This window comes from Phoenix dactylifera, unplaced genomic scaffold, assembly GCF_009389715.1.
Source record: "Phoenix dactylifera cultivar Barhee BC4 unplaced genomic scaffold, palm_55x_up_171113_PBpolish2nd_filt_p 000207F, whole genome shotgun sequence".
Lineage (NCBI taxonomy): Eukaryota > Viridiplantae > Streptophyta > Magnoliopsida > Arecales > Arecaceae > Phoenix > Phoenix dactylifera.
In genome coordinates this window covers 534691-556773 of record NW_024067723.1, presented here as the reverse complement: position 1 = coordinate 556773, position 22083 = coordinate 534691, and the positions used below count along the sequence as shown (strand labels likewise).

General features: G+C 40.3%; 1 protein-coding gene across 1 annotated transcript; it reads right to left on the bottom strand.

The window, feature by feature from the left end:
• Positions 1-14370: 14370 nt before the first annotated feature.
• LOC103720342 (zinc finger protein WIP2-like) lies at positions 14371-17211 on the bottom strand. Its single transcript, XM_039117367.1, has 2 exons — positions 16356-17211; positions 14371-15110 (listed from the first exon to the last, which is right to left on the bottom strand). The coding sequence occupies exons 1-2, from the start codon at positions 16911-16913 to the stop codon at positions 14673-14675; spliced, it is 996 nt and encodes a 331-aa protein (XP_038973295.1). The 5' UTR covers positions 16914-17211; the 3' UTR covers positions 14371-14672.
• Positions 17212-22083: the final 4872 nt, after the last annotated feature.

The window sequence follows — 22083 nt, the reverse complement described above, 5'->3', positions numbered from 1 at the left end:
GCAGCGGCTCAAATTTCTATGATAATATATTAAAATACATGCTTGACAAATAGAGCTAGCTAAAACCAGCAGCTGTTATTAGCTGTGTGCACGGCTATATGATGCATGCAGTATAGTCAATATTTTTTTATGCTTATCTGGTTATCAAATGTTTGGGACAAGAATTCTTAAGTTCACTCTAAAATATGTCAACATTGTTTCTCTCCGTTAAGTTTATTGCTATATATATATATATATATATATATATATATATATATATATATATATATATATATATATATATAGTTGGACCAGGCTATACATAAGTTTAGCCAAGCTCGAATCTGGTTGCTTTTGCAGCTATTTGATCAGTACACATCTTGAGGCATCCCAAAATGGTTGTTAATGATAAAACCTGGTGCGTTACATAAAAAGGAGGAAAAAAAGAGAAGCATTAGTTAGTAGGATGAGACATGTGTAAGTGGGTCCAGCCCACTTGGAGAGGCCCAGAAAGCCCATTAGGGCTTTACTTTTGTTTGCCTTTGCAGGACCCTGGGAGTGTGCGCGTGAAAGAATATAATAGGGAGGCGTGAATCAAAGGCGGCAGCACATAAAAACTCAAAAAAAAAAAAACAGAGAGCGGCTGTGAAGAGGAGAAAAGAAAAAAAAAGGATCCACAGCGCGTTAGCTCTTGGGATTTTGGGCAGAGGGCACAGTGACAGAAATCGGCACGCCAAACGAAGAAGAAATAAAGGAAGAAAAACAGGTTCCCTTGTTCCCTTTCTTTCTTTATTTTTATTGGGTGTGGTTGTTTTTGCACAATGATTTAACAAATTAGGTTTCTATCTAAGAGTTGTGTTGGATGCTATAGGGAGTTTATAGTATTTATTGTTAGGGATCTCATTACATTCTTGGGTTCATCACACTGTGGTGGTTTGGGTGAGATCATTGTTACTCTTAGGGAGGTGATATTAGAGTTTTTCCCAATTTGTTGTGAACTCAAGTTTTGGGCATAAACTTGAGGGTTGTAAACTCTATATTTATTATAGTGGATTGATTGGATTTGCCCCGTGGTTTTTTTCCCCTCTACACTGGAGGGTTTTCCACGTAAATTTGGTGTATTTTCTTTCTGCTCTTAAGGTGTTTGATATATTGCCTGTGTGAATATTGCTTCTAGTTGGCTTTGGTTTTGCCTTAGTTTATTCCACAATATCCCTGTTTTGGTCCCAACAAGTGGTATCAGAGCTGAGGTTGTGTGGGTATGGAGATATTGTGGAAGTAGATGGAGAATTCTTCTGGTACTATGATGAAACTTAGTGCTTCTAATTATTCTATTTGGAAGCCTATGATGGAGGATATCCTTTACTGTAAGGATTTACATGAGCCCATTGAAGGTGCTAATGCTAAGCCAAAGGACATTAGTGATAGTGACTGGAAGAAGATGCACAGGAAAGCTATTGGGTATATCAGACAGTGGATTGATCTCAGTGTGTTCCATCATGTATCTCAAGAGACAGATGCCTACAGTCTTTGGATGAAGTTAGAGGGTCTCTATGAGAGGAAGACAGCCCAAAACAAAGCCTTTGCAATTAGGAGGCTTGTGAATTTGAAGTTGAAAGAGGGAAGATCTGTTGCTGAGCATTTGAGTGAGTTCCAAGACTTGGTGAATCAATTGACCACAATGAAGATAGTGCTAGATGATGAGTTGCAGGCATTATTACTGTTGAGTTCCTTGCCTGATAGTTGGGAGACTTTGGTAGTGTCACTTAGCAACTCTGCTCCTGATGGGGTGCTACAACTTACTCTGGTGAAAGATAGCTTGTTTAATGAAGAAACAAGAAGAAGAGACATGGGTAAGGACAGTGCACAGGCTCTTGTTACAGAAAACAGAGGAAGAGGTAAGAGCAGAGATTTTAAGGGGCGCGGTACTTCTAGAAGTCAGTCTAGTACAAGAAGAAAAATCAAGTGCTACTACTGTAATAAAGAGGGTCATATGAAGAAACACTGCAAGGCTTGGAAAAAGAAATTGAAAGAGAAAAAGAATCAGAACAAGGCCAATAATGAAGACACCACTGCTTGTGTTTCAGATGAAGCAGTGGCAGTTCTCTGTGTGGGAGAGGACCAGTGTTGTCATGTTGCAGATCCCGATGCGGAGTGGGTAATTGACTCAGCATGTTCCTGTCATATCACTCCAAGGAGAGAGCTCTTCACTACTTATAGAGTAGGTAAATTTGGCAGGGTGAAGATGGAAAATGACAGTTATGCTGATATTGTGGGAATTGGTGATATCTGTTTTGTTACCAATGTTGGATGCTCCTTTACACTCAAGGATGTGCGACATGTTCCAGATATGCGTCTGAATCTGATCTCTACTAATGCTCTTGATATAGCTGGGTATGATAATTATTTTGGCAATAGGAGATGGAAACTATCGAGGGGGTCAATGATATTTGCTAGAGGAAAGCTCTGTTGCACACTTTATAAAACACAAGTAAAGTTGTGCGGTGGTACAGTGAATATGACTGAAGACGATGCTTTACCAGATCTGTGGCACAGACGGCTGGCTCATATGAGTGAGAAGGGATTGCAGATTTTGGGAAGGAAGTCCCTCATTCCTTTCCATATAGGTATGTCATTGAATCCCTGTGATTATTGTTTACTTGGCAAGCATCATAGAATTTCTTTTCAAAAAGCCTCTAGTAGAAAACCCAATATATTGGACTTGGTATATTCTGATGTGTGTGGTCCCATTGAAGTAGAGTCCTTAGGTGGCCGTAAATATTTTATTACATTTATTGATGATGCTTCACGAAAAGTATGGGTTTATGTTTTAAGAACAAAAGACCAGGTATTTCAGTGCTTCAAGCAGTTTCATGCCTTGGTAGAGAGAGAAACAGAGAAGCAATTGAAGTGTCTTCGTACAGATAATGGAGGTGAGTACACATCTAATGAGTTTGAGAATTACTGCTCAGAGCATGGTATTAGACATGAGAAGACAGTTCCTGGTACCCCACAGCATAATGGTGTTGCAGAGAGGATGAATCGCACCATTATAGAAAAGGTCAGATGTATGTTGAGGATGGCTAAACTGCCTAAGTCATTCTGGGGTGAAGCTGTACTTACTACGTGCTACTTAATCAATCGGTCTCCATCTGTTCCTTTAGGTTTTGATATTCCTGAAAAAGTGTGGACAGGGAAGGATGTTTCTTACTCTCATTTGAAGGTATTTGGGTGCAAGGCATTTGCACATGTGCCTAAGGAACAACGAGCAAAGCTTGATGATAAGGCTATTCCTTGCATATTTGTTGGTTATGGAGATGCAGAATTTGGCTACAGGCTATGAGATCTAGAGAAGAAGAAGATCATCAGAAGTAGAGATGTGGTTTTTCATGAAGACCAGACCTTGGCAGACTTTGAAAAAGTAGAGAAGCCCAGTCAAACAGTTGAAAGTGTTCCTGACTTTACATCTATCTCTTTGCCTCCAGAAAGTACCACTGATAGAGGAGAGATGCAAGTTGAAGACCAAGGTGATGAGCCAGTTGTTGATGAGGACGATTTGTTTGAGCAGGGGGAGCAGTCTACTCTGCCAGAGAGGGTTGAGCAGGGGGAGCAGCCTACTGTGGTAGAGCCTCAGGTTAGGAGGTCTACCAGGGAGCGTCGTTCATCAACTAGATACCCTGAATCAGAGTTTGTTTTGCTTACTGAAGAGGGGGAGCCAGAGAGCTTTCAGGAAGTGCAGACTCATAAGGACAAGCAGAGCTGGGTAAAGGCTATGCTGGAAGAGATGGGTTCTCTACAGAAGAATGATACTTATGAATTGGTAGAGCTTCCTGAAGGTAAAAGAGCTCTAGGAAACAAATGGGTGTTTAAGCGAAAGATGGATGGTGAAAAACTAGTGAGGTACAAAGCTCGATTGGCGGTAAAAGGCTTCAAGCAGAAGAAAGGTATTGACTTTGATGAGATATTCTCTCCAGTTGTCAAGATGAGTTCCATTCGAGTTGTTCTAGGTTTGGCAGCTAGCTTAGATCTTGAACTTGAGCAATTAGATGTGAAGACTGCTTTTCTCCATGGTGATTTGGAGGAAGAGATCTACATGGTTCAGCCAGAAGGATTTGAAGTAAAGAAAAAAGAGCACATGGTTTGCAGGTTGAAAAAGAGTCTGTATGGGTTAAAGCAGGCTCCAAGGCAATGGTATAAGAAGTTTGATTCATTCATGGTGGGTCATGGCTATACCAAGATAGAGGCAGATCATTGTGTGTATGTCAGAAAATTTTCTGATGGTAAATTCATTATTCTTCTGTTATATGTAGATGACATGTTGATAGTAGGACAAGATGTTCAGTTGATTCGCAGTTTGAAGGCAGAATTGTCCAAGTACTTTGACATGAAAGATCTTGGTGCAGCACAACAGATTTTGGGTATGCAGATATTTCGTGACAGGAAAGCCAAGAAGCTGTGGTTATCACAGGAGAAGTATATTGAGCGAGTACTTGAAAGGTTTAACATGAAGCAGGCTAAATCAGTCAATACACCTCTTGGTAGTCACTTCAGACTGAGTAAAAAGACTTGTCCTTCTACAAAGGAAGAGAAAGATAGTATGACAGTAGTTCCTTACTCCTCTGCAGTCGGAAGTTTGATGTATGCCATGGTTTGCACACGCCCAGACATTGCTCATGCTGTTGGAGTTGTTAGCAGGTTCCTTGTTAATCCTGGGAAAGATCACTGGCAAGCAGTGAAGTGGATCTTCAGATACTTGAGAGGTAGCTCCAAGATGTGCTTGACTTTTGGGGGCTCAAAACCAATTTTGGAGGGCCATACAGATTCAGATATGGCAGGTGACCTTGATGGAAGAAAATCAATTTCAGGGTATTTGTTTACTTTTGCAGGGGGAGCTGTATCTTGGCAGTCGAAACTGCAGAAGTGTGTTGCCTTATCTACCACTGAGGCTGAGTATATTGCAGCTACTGAAGCAGGAAAAGAGATGCTTTGGATGAGACGGTTTCTCCAAGATTTGGGTTTGAAGCAAGATGAGTACGTAGTTCATTGTGACAGTCAAAGTGCATTAGATTTGAGCAAGAATGCTACATATCATTCACGTACGAAGCACATAGATGTGAGATACCATTGGCTACGTCAGGTAGTTGCAGAACAGTTAGTATTACTACAGAAGATTCACACTGACAAGAACCCAGCTGACATGATGACAAAAGTTGTGACAAGAGAGAAGCTGAAACTTTGTGCCGGATTGGCCGGTATGGATTCTAACTAGCAAGTTAGAGTACAGTCTTCTTTCTCTGTGGGCTGGAGGGGGAGATTGTAAGTGGGTCCAGCCCACTTGGAGAGGCCCAGAAAGCCCATTAGGGCTTTACTTTTGTTTGCCTTTGCAGGACCCTGGGAGTGTGCGCGTGAAAGAATATAATAGGGAGGCGTGAATCAAAGGCGGCAGCACATAAAAACTCAAAAAAAAAAAAACAGAGAGCGGCTGTGAAGAGGAGAAAAGAAAAAAAAAGGATCCACGGTGCGTTAGCTCTTGGGATTTTGGGCAGAGGGCACAGTGACAGAAATCGGCACGCCAAACGAAGAAGAAATAAAGGAAGAAAAACAGGTTCTCTTGTTCCCTTTCTTTCTTTATTTTTATTGGGTGTGGTTGTTTTTGCACAATGATTTAACAAATTGGGTTTCTATCTAAGAGTTATGTTGGATGCTATAGGGAGTTTATAGTATTCATTGTTAGGGATCTCATTACATTCTTGGGTTCATCACACTGTGGTGGTTTGGGTGAGATCATTGTTACTCTTAGGGAGGTGATATTGGAGTTTTTCCCAATTTGTTGTGAACTCAAGTTTTGGGCATAAACTTGAGGGTTGTAAACTCTATATTTATTATAGTGGATTGATTGGATTTGCCCCGTGGTTTTTTTTTCCTCTACACTGGAGGGTTTTCCACGTAAATTTGGTGTATTTTCTTTCTGCTCTTAAGGTGTTTGATATATTGCCTGTGTGAATATTGCTTCTAGTTGGCTTTGGTTTTGCCTTAGTTTATTCCACAATATCCCTGTTTTGGTCCCAACAGAGACATGCTGTCCACAACGACGCAAATTTCTTGGGACATGCTCTGCCCTCTGGCACCCTATTTCTCCATTCAAAATAAACACTAAAACCAAAATAATAAACTTGTAGTATGTGAGAATAAATATAAATATTGTAGAAATAATAATATATATATATATATATATATATATATATATATATATATATATATATATATATATATATATATATATATATATATATATATATATATATATATATGGTCATCCTCGGTCAAGTGAGGTCTGTCTTATTAAAAATAACAATGGAAAAAGATAGACGGAAAGTTTGGAGGAGTAATTGAGTAAACAATACACGGTCGAAAATAAACACCATTCTGCCAGGAGTGAACAGCAACTCTGCATAAATAAATACTAAGGTGTCCATCATAAACGCCAACATTTAGACTTGAATGCTTAATCTACAAAAATAAATATAAATATCATAGAAATAAATAGAAAAATATCCAACTTGAGGCAGAGGAGGTAAAAGATAACGAGGGAGAGAAAGAGGATAGTACTGTCATATCCCATCCTACTAAAGATGAGTATTATACACGTGAGACAAGGAAAAAAAAGATATTAGTGCTATCACATTCCATTAATACTTAATTTTTAGGATGCAACAGAGAAATGGTTGCTTCTAACCACTAGTTTTAAGGTTTAAAGATCCGTATCAATCCAACGGTGATAGAGACGATCCAATGCGCTCTGTATCTATTTATCTACCTATAGTACTTTTCCTGCCAGTCGGCCTACACATATATTTAGCCATGCCTATCGTGTCATTGTAGATAATCATTTAACTGGTTAAGTTGATGGTGGCCAACCACAAGATTCTTATTTTTATATTTTTTTCATTTGGTAGTAAATGTTTACGTAATTATCAAAAAATAAGGCTCTATACCCTCCGTCAAGCAGCAGAGATTATCAAAATTACTGAGATGGTTTCAGCTAGGATGGCTAGAGATATTTGGGACTCCCGCTACGTTGATCCAGCACTCAAGTTCGTCCTTGTTTCCTATGAGCCCCCACCATCCGGTCATCTTAAGATGAACTTTGACAGTAATGTAATTAGTGATGGCGGCAGAGCAGGAGCGGACTTTGTAATTAGGAGTCACGATTTACAGATTATAGCTGCAGGCGGGCGATGCACTCATGGGCTGACAGTTCTAGGAATGGAGCTTAGAGCAGTATGGAAAGACATTTCCTATGCAAGGAGGAGATAAGGTGCGGAGCACGGAGCACATTATCCTCGAGGGAGACTTGGCTACGGTGATCGGTTGGATACGAGAGGAGGGGCGAAGGGAAGACGGACACCCTCTGATTACAGTGAGTATTAGGTGGTACACGTGTATAGAAAGACGAACAGGACTACCGACTGGATCGCTTCCTATGAAGCGGAGCATTCTAGAAAGGTGCTCTGGACACATCAGGAGACCCCTTAGCTGCACCTACACAAGGATAGGATGAGCAGCCATTGTACTTATAAAAAAAGAAAAATGAAAAAAGAGGAAGAAGAAGAAATGAGGCGCTATAGATGTTCAAACCTAATGAGGGGTTATGTGCAATGGCTTCTTTATACATGCTAGTATGTTGAAGGTCCCCTTACTGTTATCCACAAAACAAAAGTTTTCTTCCAGTGGATTTGCTTTTGTACGCCTCAAAAGATGTGGGCTTCTTTTGCTTTATTTCTGGGTGCTTTTCCTTCTGCAGACAAGACTCATGCAAATAGACCTTGATCTTTCAATTTGCAGTGGCATGTCTACCTGCATTATCCCCTGAATTGATGTTCTGATAGTATTCTGGCTGTGGACGTCAAGTCATGTCTTTTCCCATGGTCCTATAAAAAGAGGCCTAGAAATGCTCTTTTGTCATGCTTTGTGCCAACTTTTGCCTTTTGATCACATGTTCGTCCTTCCTTTCCTCCCAAGCCTCCCCTTATTCCAAGCACAGGGGCCTCTGTACCTACAACTCGAAGATTCTCTGTAACATCCAATACATGAACAATTTAACAATTTGATTGAATAGATACATCAAGCATGTAGCCGAGAGAGTCCACAGGGGATTTTCTTTATTTCCTCCTGATACTTTATTTAGTGCTTTCAATTACATTAATATAAAATTACAAGTGTTTTGTTAGATATTTATGGTGTTATGATGAAATTTTGTTTTTCTTTTCCTACCTCACCATGATTCAAATTTTATTACTTTCTCAGGTGGAAAGGAATACCAAGCAGCTGATCTAAGACTAGCCGGCATAGGGTCATGAAGTATTAAGATCACAAAATTTGAAAATATAATTTGGTAAGGATATATAGATAGATTCTTACCCCTTGGTGAATCTAACAATTACTCTTGCAGTTTGTTGAATCTAGTCCAGTCAATCCCAGAAAAAGGGATAAAAAGAAGGTCAATGGTACATGAAAGCTATAATGGTTGAGATTCCTTTAAATAGTTAGGTTTATTCAGATATTGTACTATTTTCAGTATCTATGATTGTCCTAGAGACTTGACTCTAGCTAGTTAATAATTAGTGGAAAATTGTGCTGGATCCTTTTTATCAAACTTTCTTTATTTAGAGCTGTGTTCCATGGCCAACTCTACTTTGATGGGAGAAGGTTTTGATGATGCTGATGATGACAAAAAGTTATCTAGGCATATTTTAATTAGGTAAAAGCAATTTAATGCAAATGGAGTACTATATTACAAGTTTAGCCCAGATCAACTTTATGAAACCACCGTTGCTAGGAAATGTTCATCATTCACTTGCATTAAAATTTGCAAAGTTTCCCAGTTTAATCAGATGTACTAAATATTGCAAGTTAGTCTCTCTTTCTTTCTTTCTTCTTCTTCTTCTTCATGTTGAGAGACTGCAGAACCATATAATGATTTCACGCTATCCACAAGCCATCACTATAGGCATACTTAACAAGATTACCTAACCTATCATTTTTGTGGCATCTAAAAGTAACAATGTTATTTTGATAATCATGGGGCAATTGGAGTAACGCTCATTATTGGGAGAAATTATTAGATGGACCAAAGTTTGGTGGACCAGTCCAATCTCGGGGCATATGTATTGTAACAACTCAAGCCTTTCCCAAAAAGCTAGCCAGATTTTTTTTTTAGTTCCTTAGTTTTATATAAGTTTTCAAAATCTTTTCGGTGAATAACCGATATGAGACTAAACACACGCCCACACGGGTCCTCACATACTTCTTTCATTCAAACCCCGACGTTTTCGTTAGGCTAAGAGTTCAAATTCATCCACATCTAATCACAACTATCACGATCTACTTGTGGTCAGTCTCCGTAAATCCATAGAGTAGTGTCCCCTAGTCAGAAGGTATATTTTTTGGGGGTTCACTTAAAAAGCTAGTCGAAAGGTATATTTTCGGGGGGTTCTTTAGTCATGTATAAGTACCCAAAATCTTCTCGACGAATAATCGATGTGGGAATAAATACACGTCTGTACGGATTCTCACACATATAGTGGATAACAGGATAAATTCTCACCTTTGTTTTGATCTTAGTAGTTTAAATGCAAAGTAGGTAATGCGGCCAGTGATTATTGGAATCTGATCCTCAAATAATTTTATCTTCGTGTTATGTGTAGACATATTGGAGTCGTTTATCGAAGCCCCATGCCAATTTGCATTATTTTTGGGCTTCTCAAAGATGGATGGTTGCTTGAGAAAATGAGAGTACGAGTGTCTCCAGCTCCCTCCACAAGGCCTCGTGATTCCAATCAAGGGAGACAGAGCTGTCCCCGTGTCATGCGTGTTGGAATGTGAACAGGAGAAAGGCATAAATGTTTGCTTCCTAAGTGGTGCTGGTCTCCTTGTCAAGGTTACAGCATTCCAAACGAATCGTATGGAGGTATGAAAATAATACAAAGATATTATATGGGAGGTCGGAAATGCCTTGGGATTTTAAGAATCTCAACCACTAGACGGAGGGACAATAAATTCTGATGCCCTCATGTGGGGCAATCCTCTTGTAATTCCCCCATTCCCTCCCTCCTTCTCCATCTTGTCCACTGTTTCAGGTAAACTGGCCTCCCTTTCTTTTGGATTGGTTCACGCACTTCAACATAAAATTAATAACAATATATAAGAGACATTCTTGAGAGTATCTCCATACTGAAAAGGTTTAGAACGAGTTCGTGGGAAATGCACTCCCTTGATTTTTTATTAGCATATTGATGCAATGAGGCACACGCTTGCAATGTTCTAAGAGGATGTAGGTGTGCATGTAGGTCACGATTCATTCAATACGTAGCATGGGAAAAGGCCAGGGTTAATAAATAGAATTTGCCTAGCACTTCAAACGGCATCCAACTTCTAGGAAATTTAAAGTCAACAGTTTGAAGAATAGACCGTTGACTTGTGCTACTCTCAATAAAACTAGCGATCATTTCTGACATGCAGGACAATGGCAAATCGCAACGCAATCTTTGATCATAATATTTTTTGAGAAACGACTATTGGATAAATATATACATGGGCATGTGAGTATAATAGCAATGGCACCAATGCCATGTATGATTGATCGTAGTGATGGGCAATAATGTGATATATCTCCACTCAACTTTTTTTTTCTTCTTTTTTTTAGGGGTCTCCAGTAGAATAGATAAAGCTTGTATACAGTCGTTTGTCTCCACTAGAATATACAAATCTTGTTGTTTATGTGTGTACATGCTCATGCCTGTGCGCCTTGATCTTTGGCGTCCATTAGATCATACAAGGCTTGCTGGTTATGCATGTTCATGCTTGTATATTTTGATCTATACTAAAGAGATCCCCCCTTTTTATTGCAGTAGCTATAATAACAAATATTTTCAGATATCATAACTAGCTTGACCATAACAGTCTTGTTTTATTTTGCGGTCGATAAGCATTTTCTTTTACTACGTTTGAACCACTCATCATTTTTTTTTTTAGTTTTTCCTTTTGTTTTTTCTGCTTCTTTCTTGTCCCTCTTCAGAGATTTCATTCTTCTTTAGATACATAGTTGTTATTGAAAATTTAGTGCCCTATCAACGAAAGAAGTGCTTTAAAATGAACTCCTATTAAACCTAACCACAGCCATATATTCCATTGGAGGGGCATTTACTCTCCCATCAGGTGTCTTGAAGTCAGCAATTAAATCCATCGAGCAAAGGATGCATGGCACAATCTGTAGCTCATTTTCTCAGTTCAAGTAGAATGGAATACTTGTTAAATTTATATGTCATATATAGATTTACCCTTCCATGCAGACACTGGAGTCTATAGTACAAGCATAGGCGAGTCTTCACCCTCACGGTGTAGTATTAAATGTTTGCCAAAGGATAACAACAACAATAATTTTTGTTACTTTGTTTTTTTTTTCCTGCTCTTCTTACCCAATTGTTTTTTTCTGAGAGAAGTTATTGTACAAAATTGTACTGTACGTTGTTGCGTATTTGAGTAAAATGCCGGAGCAACTTCATAAATTATAACATTTATATATCTAGCCATCCCACTGGAGAAACCAAGAAAGAAGAAGTTGCACAACAAAAGGGTCGGAAAGGATAAATGGATGATGACAAGAATTCTGGGCAAAGTGAGGAAGTATGATGGCTAAGCAATGCTGGCAGGCTTGTCTCTGCAACGCTTGCTGATCCCCCATCCGCAGTTCACACAGATACTGATGGGTGGATTGTGGTTGAAAAGACCCCTCAAGGAGCTTTTGCTGCTGACTGCTCTCTCTCTCTCTCTCCCCCCACTTTAGAACAGAAACTGCCACGAAGATTCACTCCGTCACACAGGACATACCTTATGGCATAAACTATTGATGTACTGCCAATATTATATTTTAGAGTATAGCGTTTTGCCATGCAATATATATTATACCCTCTCTCTCTATCTATCTTGAAGGCAAGCTAATCATTTGATTTGAATGACTGGTAGTATATGTTCCATCCATCAACCAATACATACATAAATCCACTATAGCAAAGCAAAGGCATCATATGCACCGAAAAAGCTGATCCGCTTGCAGGGTTTGAAAAGCCTATCCAACTGCACTTGTAGGGGATATTATACTTCTGGCCTTCGTCTTGCAGGACTCGTTGGATTTTGTTGGTGGAAGGCATGGCAGTTCTTAGAAAATAAAGAAAAGGAAATTCTGGGTTGGTGAAAGATCCATGCATGGATACAAAAGGTGAGGTCACAAATATCTACTTCTGTTTGAGAAGCTTGCACTTGGAATCATCTCCAAAGCGTACGCACCTTTCCTTTATGGGCAAGGAATAGACAAGTTGAGCGAAAGGGTGTAAGAATGGGATTCTTTTGTGGGACAGAAATGTCGAAACTCGAGAATAAAAAGCCAAAGACTAATACGTATCGCATTAAGTTATATAAAAAAACAAGTAAACGAGATAGACTTGATATGCAAAATTAGCTTTTTTTTTTTGAGTAAAAAGGAGGCTAGTGGGAACTGTGCCCGCATTAGTCACCCAATTTTATTAAGGAAAAAGGATACAAGAATATATGCAGTCCAGAGAGTTTGGAAAAGGATTTACATCATAATAGAAGACAAGAAGAAACTGAGTGGGCCAAAAGAGTTGATAGAGATGAAAAAACAGATGCACTCCCAGGATAGGAGCAAAAGCAGGAGATTCGGAAGTAGTCACAGTCAAAAAAAATCAGCTGCAGTTGCAGCAGAAGGAGATCCTGTAGTCGATCACACAGCTGTAGTTCCTCTATCATCGTCTCCATCAGTAGGACCAGAAATACCGAAGGGTTAAAAAGAAGGATGCATGCAGCACCATTCCTCAAACTGCGAGCAAACATTAAGCAGGAACATAGATATAGGACTCATCCATGCTCGACTGAAGAGGGGCCACTGATCCCTTTGATCCACTCCCAAATTTTGCCAAAACCTGGAAGTCTTGTGATCACAAAGTAGGGACCAGTAAAGCAGTAAAGCATGCAAGAAGAAACTATTGAAGGGGAGGAGCATCGATTGAGAAAGCTACGTCTATTCAGATAAGAGCAGAACAAGGACCACATCTCAGAGGCGAACGAACAAGAGATAAGAGGATGATTAGCGGTCTCTAGCTGCTCAGTACAATAGGGGCAGCCACCAAGAAATTTGCCTATCCCTTTCAGAATATAGCCTCTGGTATTTAATTTGTTCAAGAGAGCCGGCCGCAAAAAGTATTTGATTTTGAGAGGGGCCTTGAGATTCTACACAGTTGGAGCAAGATCCCACTTAACACTTGCCTCGTATTTAGAAATATATGGAGTGAAGCAGTGGAGAATTCACCTGATGAATTGGTGGGATGCCAAGAGATGCCATCTTGCAGTCTAGGATCCAGCTGAACATCAGCAAGAAGAGTCCATTTATCTTTCCAAAAGAAGTACTCCAAGCCTATTTCCCATAGGATAGCAAGATCTGTTCCAAAGAGGCTGCAAGCAAGAGAGAATGTCCCTAATAAGGATCACCGAACATTTCCGCTTAGATTTCTAGCATGGAGCAAGTAGGGAAGAATAACATACTTTAGAAGAGTGGCCGATCCCTCTGCAAGGGAAGCGCTTACACGAGTGCATTTCGACAAGTAACTTCTAAAATGCCCGGACTCGCTGCAGCGAAAGAAGGCTCCTTTGCGGTAGGGGGTAGAGGAAGGAGGCCGCCTTGCCGGAGGTGCTGAAAGCAAGTATAAAGAGGAGGAAGAGGAGGAGGGGCTTTTCCAAGGCTCCCCTCCGAGGAAGGTGATATTTGGAGAAAATTAATATAAAGCATCCCTTCTTGTTGTATGACAATTAATAAGCTCTAGATATAAGCCACAAGTTCTCGGGCAAGAAGAAGTATTTAAGAGTTACAGAGATTTGAGTATATATTAACCGCTGAAGGAACAAAAAAAAGAAAGAAAAAGAAGAAGAAGAAGACATGAAAAGGACTTCCACAACTGAATTTCCATGAACCAAACGCAAACTGCATTTACTAGAGTTGGGCTTGACATTGTTGTGTTAGTGCTGGAAATTATAATTCAAAAGTAAAAAAAAGAAAAAAATGAAATAAACTATAGCCAAAAAGCATTGGCACTGGATCAAAAAATAGGTCAATACCTGCCCCGTTTGAAAGGAACAGACAATCAATAAGGTGCATCGTTTCTCTCACTCTCCGTATACTCCCAGTTTTGGGGTAAGAGGAGACCAGCAAAGGACAGAAGACGACTAAATTAGACAACCAAAGATAGTGAAAGAAGATATATTGCTAACCAAAACTAGGAAAGAAAAGATAGATTAACTGCCCAAACCTTGAGGACCTCATAACTCAATTCAATGCTCTCCATTTCATCTAACAAATTAAAAGTACAGTAGAACTTGCACGAACCAAGTTAAAGTTAAGAAAGAGAAACTAAGGCAACTCCATTTACAAAGCCATTGGCCTACATTGCTTTCATATCGGTCGGTTACTAAAACCAGAACAAAGAGAGCAAAGAACCCTCTAACTAAATCAATTCGAAATTAGGAGGGCTCGCTACATTTGATAGAGCCAATTCACTAGCTACCAAATATCAAACCATGTACCAACTCCAGACCCCACTTCTTCTACACTGCATGCCCTCCACTCATCGCGACAGATCACCGTCTTGTTCGATCTCAGATGATGGCTCATCCTCCTCCTCAAAGCAGTCGATGCCATATGCTGCATGGCCATGCCCGAAGGCCTTGATGTGGTCCTTCAGCGACCTCTTGTGCTTGAAGTCAGATCCACAGATGCAGTACCAGAGCTTGCCACAGTTCTTCTCATGTGTCCTCCAGTCCCCCCTCACTGCGAAGGCCTTGCCGCACTTCCGGCACATGAAGGGCTTGATTCCATGCTTCCTCTTGTAGTGGGTCTGGAGGGTCCTGAAGTCCTTCAGTGGCTTTGATCTTGGATGGTCTATGTTGTTCCGGCACCCCGGTGCACAGCAATAGCATGGGAGCCTCAGCATTGCAGTTGGTTGGATGCCCCTCAAAGATTCCGGACCCTTCCTATATTGTGAGCCATGCCCCCACATATGCATCTATAGTTACACCCCATGAAATAAAAGGAGTCAAGAGATCAACACTTGCTGTTCCAGTGAGAATCTCCATGATGCATATGCCATAGAATGAGTGCTCCTAAAATTACTGGGGCTATTATTTCTCAAATAATATTGAGGTCATTAACATGTGTATAAGGTATGTTCGAACTTTTGTCGAGAAGCTTAGATATGAATTCTACTATATAACCAGAATGTTAAGGTTGCCACCAGCACATGGGATTCTGCATAAGAATAATTGTGGAATTCCGGCAAGGACCAAGTAAAGTTGTTTCCTGGCCTTGAGAATATTTCATGATGTTGATGTATAGAATGTCCAGTTCTTTTCTTTGAGAAGTTTCGATATGATTTCCAGTGTGACGAGATACACTTCCAGGATACTACTATTTGCACTATTTGGCGTAGGAAATATTGCAGTAGAATTCTGGAATTCTGGTATCGACAAAGAAAATGTTGCTCTTTAGAATATTTTAGTCATTAGAGTTTGTCATTCTTTTTGCTTAGAAGACTGGGATAAGTTCTCCATCATGGCAAGAAAGAAAGAAATATTCTCCCTGACATGAGGGCGCTCTACAAAAATGATGCCCTCCTCTTTTGGTTTTATATATGTTGGTGAATCTGAACTGTTGCAGTTTGGCCTTTGTGATCAGTCAAAAACTTGAAAGTAAGGAATCACAGGAAATAATCACACGAAAATAGGAGCGTCAAAGAAAGTTCACTGCAAGAGAACCACCCTCTCAGAGAGAGAGAGAGAGAGAGGGTGAAGGTTGCAGCACTCATTTTGTTTTGGGGCGAAACCACCCAAGATCGAAATCTTCACAAGGACTGGTTTCTCTGGGTCAGTGACTGTGAGTACAGTAGATATGTGATACTGTTTTTCTTTACAGGCCATACAGACATCTGAGCCACCGTAAAAGAGCTGGAAATCTTTTCAGGAGTTTCGCAGCAGCCAAAGCCTAATAAAAACACAAATTCAAAAAGCAACAAAAGCACGAGGAACATTGCCTATGTGTAGTTCAATCACATAAAAAGGGGAGGTCCTATGGATCACAGCCTCAATTAGACCAGACACCAGACATCTGGACAGGTGTGACATAACATCCCACACCTCTTTACCATGCAAAGGCCTTATAGCACAAAAAATATGTGGATCAGAAAGACAGATCCCATATAACCCCCTCCAAAAAAAAAAGACTTAAAAGAGGCAAAGGGGAAGAGATGGATCACCTGCATGTTGTTGTATCTGTTGAAGGTCTTCAAGCACACGGGGCAGGAAAACTGGGTGGGGCCAATAAGGATCTGAGAAGGGGTGGGAATCCAGTACTGGCCCTTGTTGAGCCTTCCTATAGGAGTGGAAGGGTAGCCTAGAAGAACCACATCGTCACCACCTTCTCCTTCTTTGTCTCCACTGTCCTCTGCGGTGGAGGAGACTCTGGAGATGAGATCAGCTGCACTCGGGCTTGGAAGGCCTATGTGAAGGGCCACCGTCACAGGCTCATCATCACCATCATCAGCTTCTTCATCAATCCTCATGGCTTTCTTCTTGGCTTCACTGCAACAGGTGTCCTCCTCCTCTGGTGGCCTTGTCGGGCTAAGGCTAAGGAGAGGGAGGGCCTCCCTGAGGGGAGGGGAGGGGGGAGGGGTTGGGAGGTGGGGGTTGTGGTTGTAGCTGTGCGTGCTGTAGAAGTTGTAGGTGGGGATGGCAATTGGAGGGGGAGCAGGGTTGGTGGAGTAAGGGTGGTAATTGTGGTATCCTTCGAAGAAATTGCTGTAGGGGTCTGCCATGGTTGGAGGCCAGGAAAGAGAGGAGGGCGGTGGATTTTTAGACTGAAAGCCTATTATTATAGAGGAGAGAGAGAGAAGAGCCTATTATAGAGAAGAGTGAGAGAGAGAGAGAGAGAGTATTAGAGCACCAAATAATAGAGATAACTCAAAAGTGTAAAGTGGAGTAAAAATTCCCTGATTAAAGAAATAATAAAAGATCGAACGGATGTGTGTTAGATAGCAGGATGGATAGAGAGAGGAGAGAGAGAGAAGAAAAGTGCTTAGTAAGGAGAGAGCGTATAAAAGCAAAGGAGAAGAAAAGGGAGAGAGAGAGGGAGAGAGAGATAAAAGAGAGAGACAATCTGGAGTAAGAGGAGGAAGAGCATTCATTGGAGGATGGTGGTACTAAAATATCGCACCTCTGAGTGCCCACACCAACCAATAAAACGGAGTTAAAGAAAGTTAGATTAGAAGTAGAATTAGCCCAAAGACAAGGTTAGAGACTAGGGTTGTCTCTTGTTTCCCGAGCTAAGATAAGAGAGAGAGAGAGAGTATTTTGTTGCGAACTTTTTAACCTTCAATGCCCTTACTTGGGATGGGAAGCGGTTCCTTCCCATTCCGGCAATTGCTTCGTTGGGCGCGTCCTGGTCGGCTCGGCTCGGGACCGAGCCCACGATGCCCTCATCCCGAACCCGAAGCCGACCTCCCTTTCTTTCCTGTGCTCTCTCGTAGTTCGATTCCCATGCACTCTTTCCGTCCGTCCCCCGTTCACGCCGTCAAATTAGACACCGACCACATCTCGACTCCGAGCCGATAACTCGGCTTCTTCGGCTCCGTTGGGCAATTCCATGCATTTCGGAAAGCAAAATATTCTCTCATCGATCAATGGGTCTTCTAGAGGAAACAAATCTGTACCCGCTGTAATTTTGTGAAGCACCATTGGATTAACACGGAAGTGCAGGAGGTGGCATTTCCTTTTTATGGGTATTGTGGAGGCAGCTCCTCAAACTTGATATATTTGATGCTATGCATCATGATCCCTTTCAACCTACTTATGGCATGGATGGTATTCAATGTTTCAATCGACATCATACAATTTTGACAGTGTGGTGCTGGATGATTGGGCCCAGATGTATACAAATGTTTTGTACATACAAAACATTGAATATATCCACCACCGATAGCTCCAAGCATTCCGAATTCCATCATTCATTCACCTGTATAGATCTTAAAGCGACCGATGGATGATCTAACCTTAAAAGGTGAATCCTTCTTTTGCATGAATAATATAATTCTGAACCCTTTGTTTGAGAGTTAAATATGTGCAGAGAGTTGCATGGATGGCTATGGTCCTCTTCCTACTAAAAAAATTTCTCTTTTATTTATAAACTTAATAAACATTCTTAATTTTGGCTAATGAAATCTTCTTTCCCCACCCTTCAAGCAAGAATTGAAGGCATATTTGTTAATTAAAGATGGAAATGTCGGATCTGGTAGATATAGATAAAGTGGTATTAGGACGAGTCAAATTGCTGTGTTATGTTGGGGCTTGGTACATGAAAAGCATGTAAGAGGAGCATGAATGGTAGCTATCCTTAATATGACAAAAGATTCTTTTTTTTATATTTCTCATGTATCTTGATAATACTCTCAATTTTCACTTGTCAAATTTTCTATTCTCTTAAAGTAACAACTAATTAAAGTAGGGTTACTAATTAAATTATGTTCATCAAAATTGAACTTCATGGATATATTATATAATATTTTTTAAATTTCACCTTTGTTTGGTACATTTCTTTTTCTCTCTTGATCGAAGCAAAAGGAGAAAGAACATAACCAAGAGGGGGGAGTGGTTGATGCATTTAGTGAAAAGGCAATACCAACAAAAGTTGCCTTAAAGGTGGATGATGATTAGACATATGGTTAGAGTATTCTTTGAATCATATTAAAGATACACAACACATCATAATTTCTGAATATATAGCAATCAGTCTTTATTAAGCAAAGCTTGCTGAAAAGGCCTTTCTGAATTAGGCTAATGATAAGAAAGATAGTAATGAAGTTGATGCTTTGATTGACAATGTCTATAGAGTTGGACCACGCGTTGAGTCATTTAATCATTTTAACTAAATCAAACAATTTCTACCTATTGTACGTGGTCGTGGGGTCTAAGTGCTTACGAAAGATACAAAAAAAATGACAATACGGCCCCAATAACATAATCTCATCCCATTGTCATCTGGCCTGTATCTGCAATCCATCTATTCTTCTATATTAGGTTCCAATCTTATGAAACAAATAATAATCTCTCTATGTTTGCACAATATTACAATTGATAGCAAAATACCAATCCCAACCGTCAACCCCAAAAATAAAAAGAAGGGACCAAACAAAAAGAGGTTAATTGTGGTGCTACTTTGATCACTATCACATTAAAGATTCTTTTTTTTTGATGCTACTATCATATTAAAGAACATATCATCATCACAATCATATAATCCATGATCATATCCAATATATCTTTTCTTGTCAAAAGCTTATACTTTATTTTTTCAAAATTCCATTTTTACCATCAAACTCCATCTATTCGAAGTTAATTTGAGGGGGCAACATAATGATGTTTTGTGAAAACTCTCTCTCTCTCTCTCTCTCTCTCTCTCTCTCGCCCCCCCACCCCATCCCCTGCACCCTCTAGTGATTAACCTGGCGTACGTTTAACCCCTTGGTTTTACTGTAGATTAATATTTACACATCTCCTATATATCACTTTAGATATGATGATATCCCTGTTACTTGAAATCCTTCAGCTTTCCATCTCCGTGAGATAAACCAATGTCTCAGTTCATCTCGATATCGGCTGCATGCACACCGACATACAGCTGGGATTTCCATCTTTTAAAACCAGCTTCATGCCAACTTTGCATAGATATCGTCATACAATGTACATACTACCTAAACGAAACTGTGACACCAGCTGCCATGATCGTGCAAAGCTAAAGTTGCACTCCACGATCATTATCTGATATGCATGCAAAACCGACTCACCAACCAACCAATATCTAAAGCTTGTAAACCTCACCAAACTACGGCCGCCCTTGGGCACCGTACAGTGGCCTCAAGCATCCCTACAATGGGCACTGTGCTGTCCCATACCATTCGATGGCGCAAACAGTGGTATTGTTCTCCCGTGCTGTAGAAAATGGAGAAGGCGTCAAAGTTTTAGGCCGTCTTTCCAACCGTCACGCAAGGTTCAAGGTACATACAAGCATACGATAAGTGGGGCCATTGAATTCGAATAGTTGCCACACAGAGAGAGAGAGAGAGGGTCATCTGTAGTTGTATTAAAGAAGACAAGGGGTGACTGTTTCATTTAAGGCATGTGATTGGGAGAAGAGGTGGGAGAAGGGGACATGGAAGCAAATGCATGCGTTATGAGACGCAAAATTTGTTGTCAGGGGGCTTAAATACTAGGGCAACATATTTTTGCCACAGGAGAGATTATACTTTGCGCGTTGCACAGCGCACACGGCATCAACAATGTACCACAAGAACAAACCAAGGTGAGGTACGTAGGCCGGCAATCTGACACCATCGTATGATGAGTGGAGCCTATAGGGATCGAGATGCATGATTGACATGGTGCACTGCTGATGTGGTGTGCATGGTGCAGAATATAATTTCTAAAAAGAAGGGGTTGCGATGACGGGGAAACTGGAATCCAATAGAGGATGAATTTTTAAGATTTTGTGGAGGAGGAGGAATAGGGTTAGGGGGAAAATGGTGGTTCTATGTGTTTCGATTTTTGTGGAATTGGAAAACCACATGAATGATTGGAGCCATGCTTCCACATTTTTGAGGATTACATCTTTAAAGTGGGACGTGTAAAGGCGCATGGGTACAGAAAACATGCTTCCTTGTCTCCTAGTGTGGTAATTTTCATCCTTTATTCTCTCTCACTTTGCTTTTGTTTCCTTTACAAAATAAACGTATGAATGACTGGACCATCTAGAATTTTCACTTTTGTTGCATGGGGGCTCACAACTTTATAGAAGATGAATCACTTGGGTAAAATTCAATTCAATCTTTCAAAGTAACTCTTAACTCTTTTGAGTGTGTGTCATTAAAAGGGGCATGAGCATTATCTCAAGATCTCACAATATAAATCAGATTATTTTTTACATCCGGTTAGCTGAAAAGACTGCTAATCTGTTAGCTACTAGGGAAATTAGGGGATGGTTTCTCAAATTATAGAGTTCGATGCCATCAAAAGAATGTGATCGGCAAGCAAGATCAAGCATTCTGCAGGAAGCTCATCTAATGCACTTTTCTCTGCAATAGAAGCTTGTCAAGAGAAATCCACGGACATTGCTCAAAAAAATTTTTGGTAGCTTCAGTAACTGCATCACTGAGAGTCTGAGACGGTACATTGTCTTCTTATTGGAGTCCTTGGAACTCTCACTATGAAGCACACAATGCAATGAATGTTAACAAATGCAGTTGAAGAGGATGGCTGTGAATTGTGTGAAACATGACATTAATGAGTTCACTCAAAAACATGACATCAATACAAGACTCTTCATATTTCTTACGATTCATGAGGTGTATGACGTTATGGAGTACCAGCATCAGCTCATTTGTCCAACGTATTTAGCGAAGAGAGCATGAGCGCCAAATTATAGATGGAGCTCTGAAGTCATGGTTGCAAGCATCTCGAGAGTACCGTCAGTCTCCTCGCTGCAAAGTAAAATGATCAACTCCAATTGATCCTTTTTTTGGTACCCAAAAAAAAAGCCTAGTGAAGAAGGTAAGAGCCTAAGTATTGGAGAGCTTCAGAATGGCGAGTACAATTCATTAGCAAAGGCTGATGTAGTACATATAACTCGCCATCACAGCTTCAATACAATTAATTATAGTAGTTCGGGTCGGTTGGGTACTAATTGAAGGGGGGGGGGGGGGGGGGGGGGGGGGTGGGAACAAATTTGGCTAGTGAAATATGTAGTTCCAAGCATACTATTGCAACTTTCTTTCTTAACAATTAAGAGGAGTCCAATGTCTTCTTCCACTATGCTATCAAAAGTTCCTTTTCCCTGATGAAATATTCAGAAATTGATCAACATTGAGAGCCCTGTAGATTTTGAGAACGACCTTGTCTTGGTTGGTATTAGATTTTTAATTAATACTGAAGAGCAAT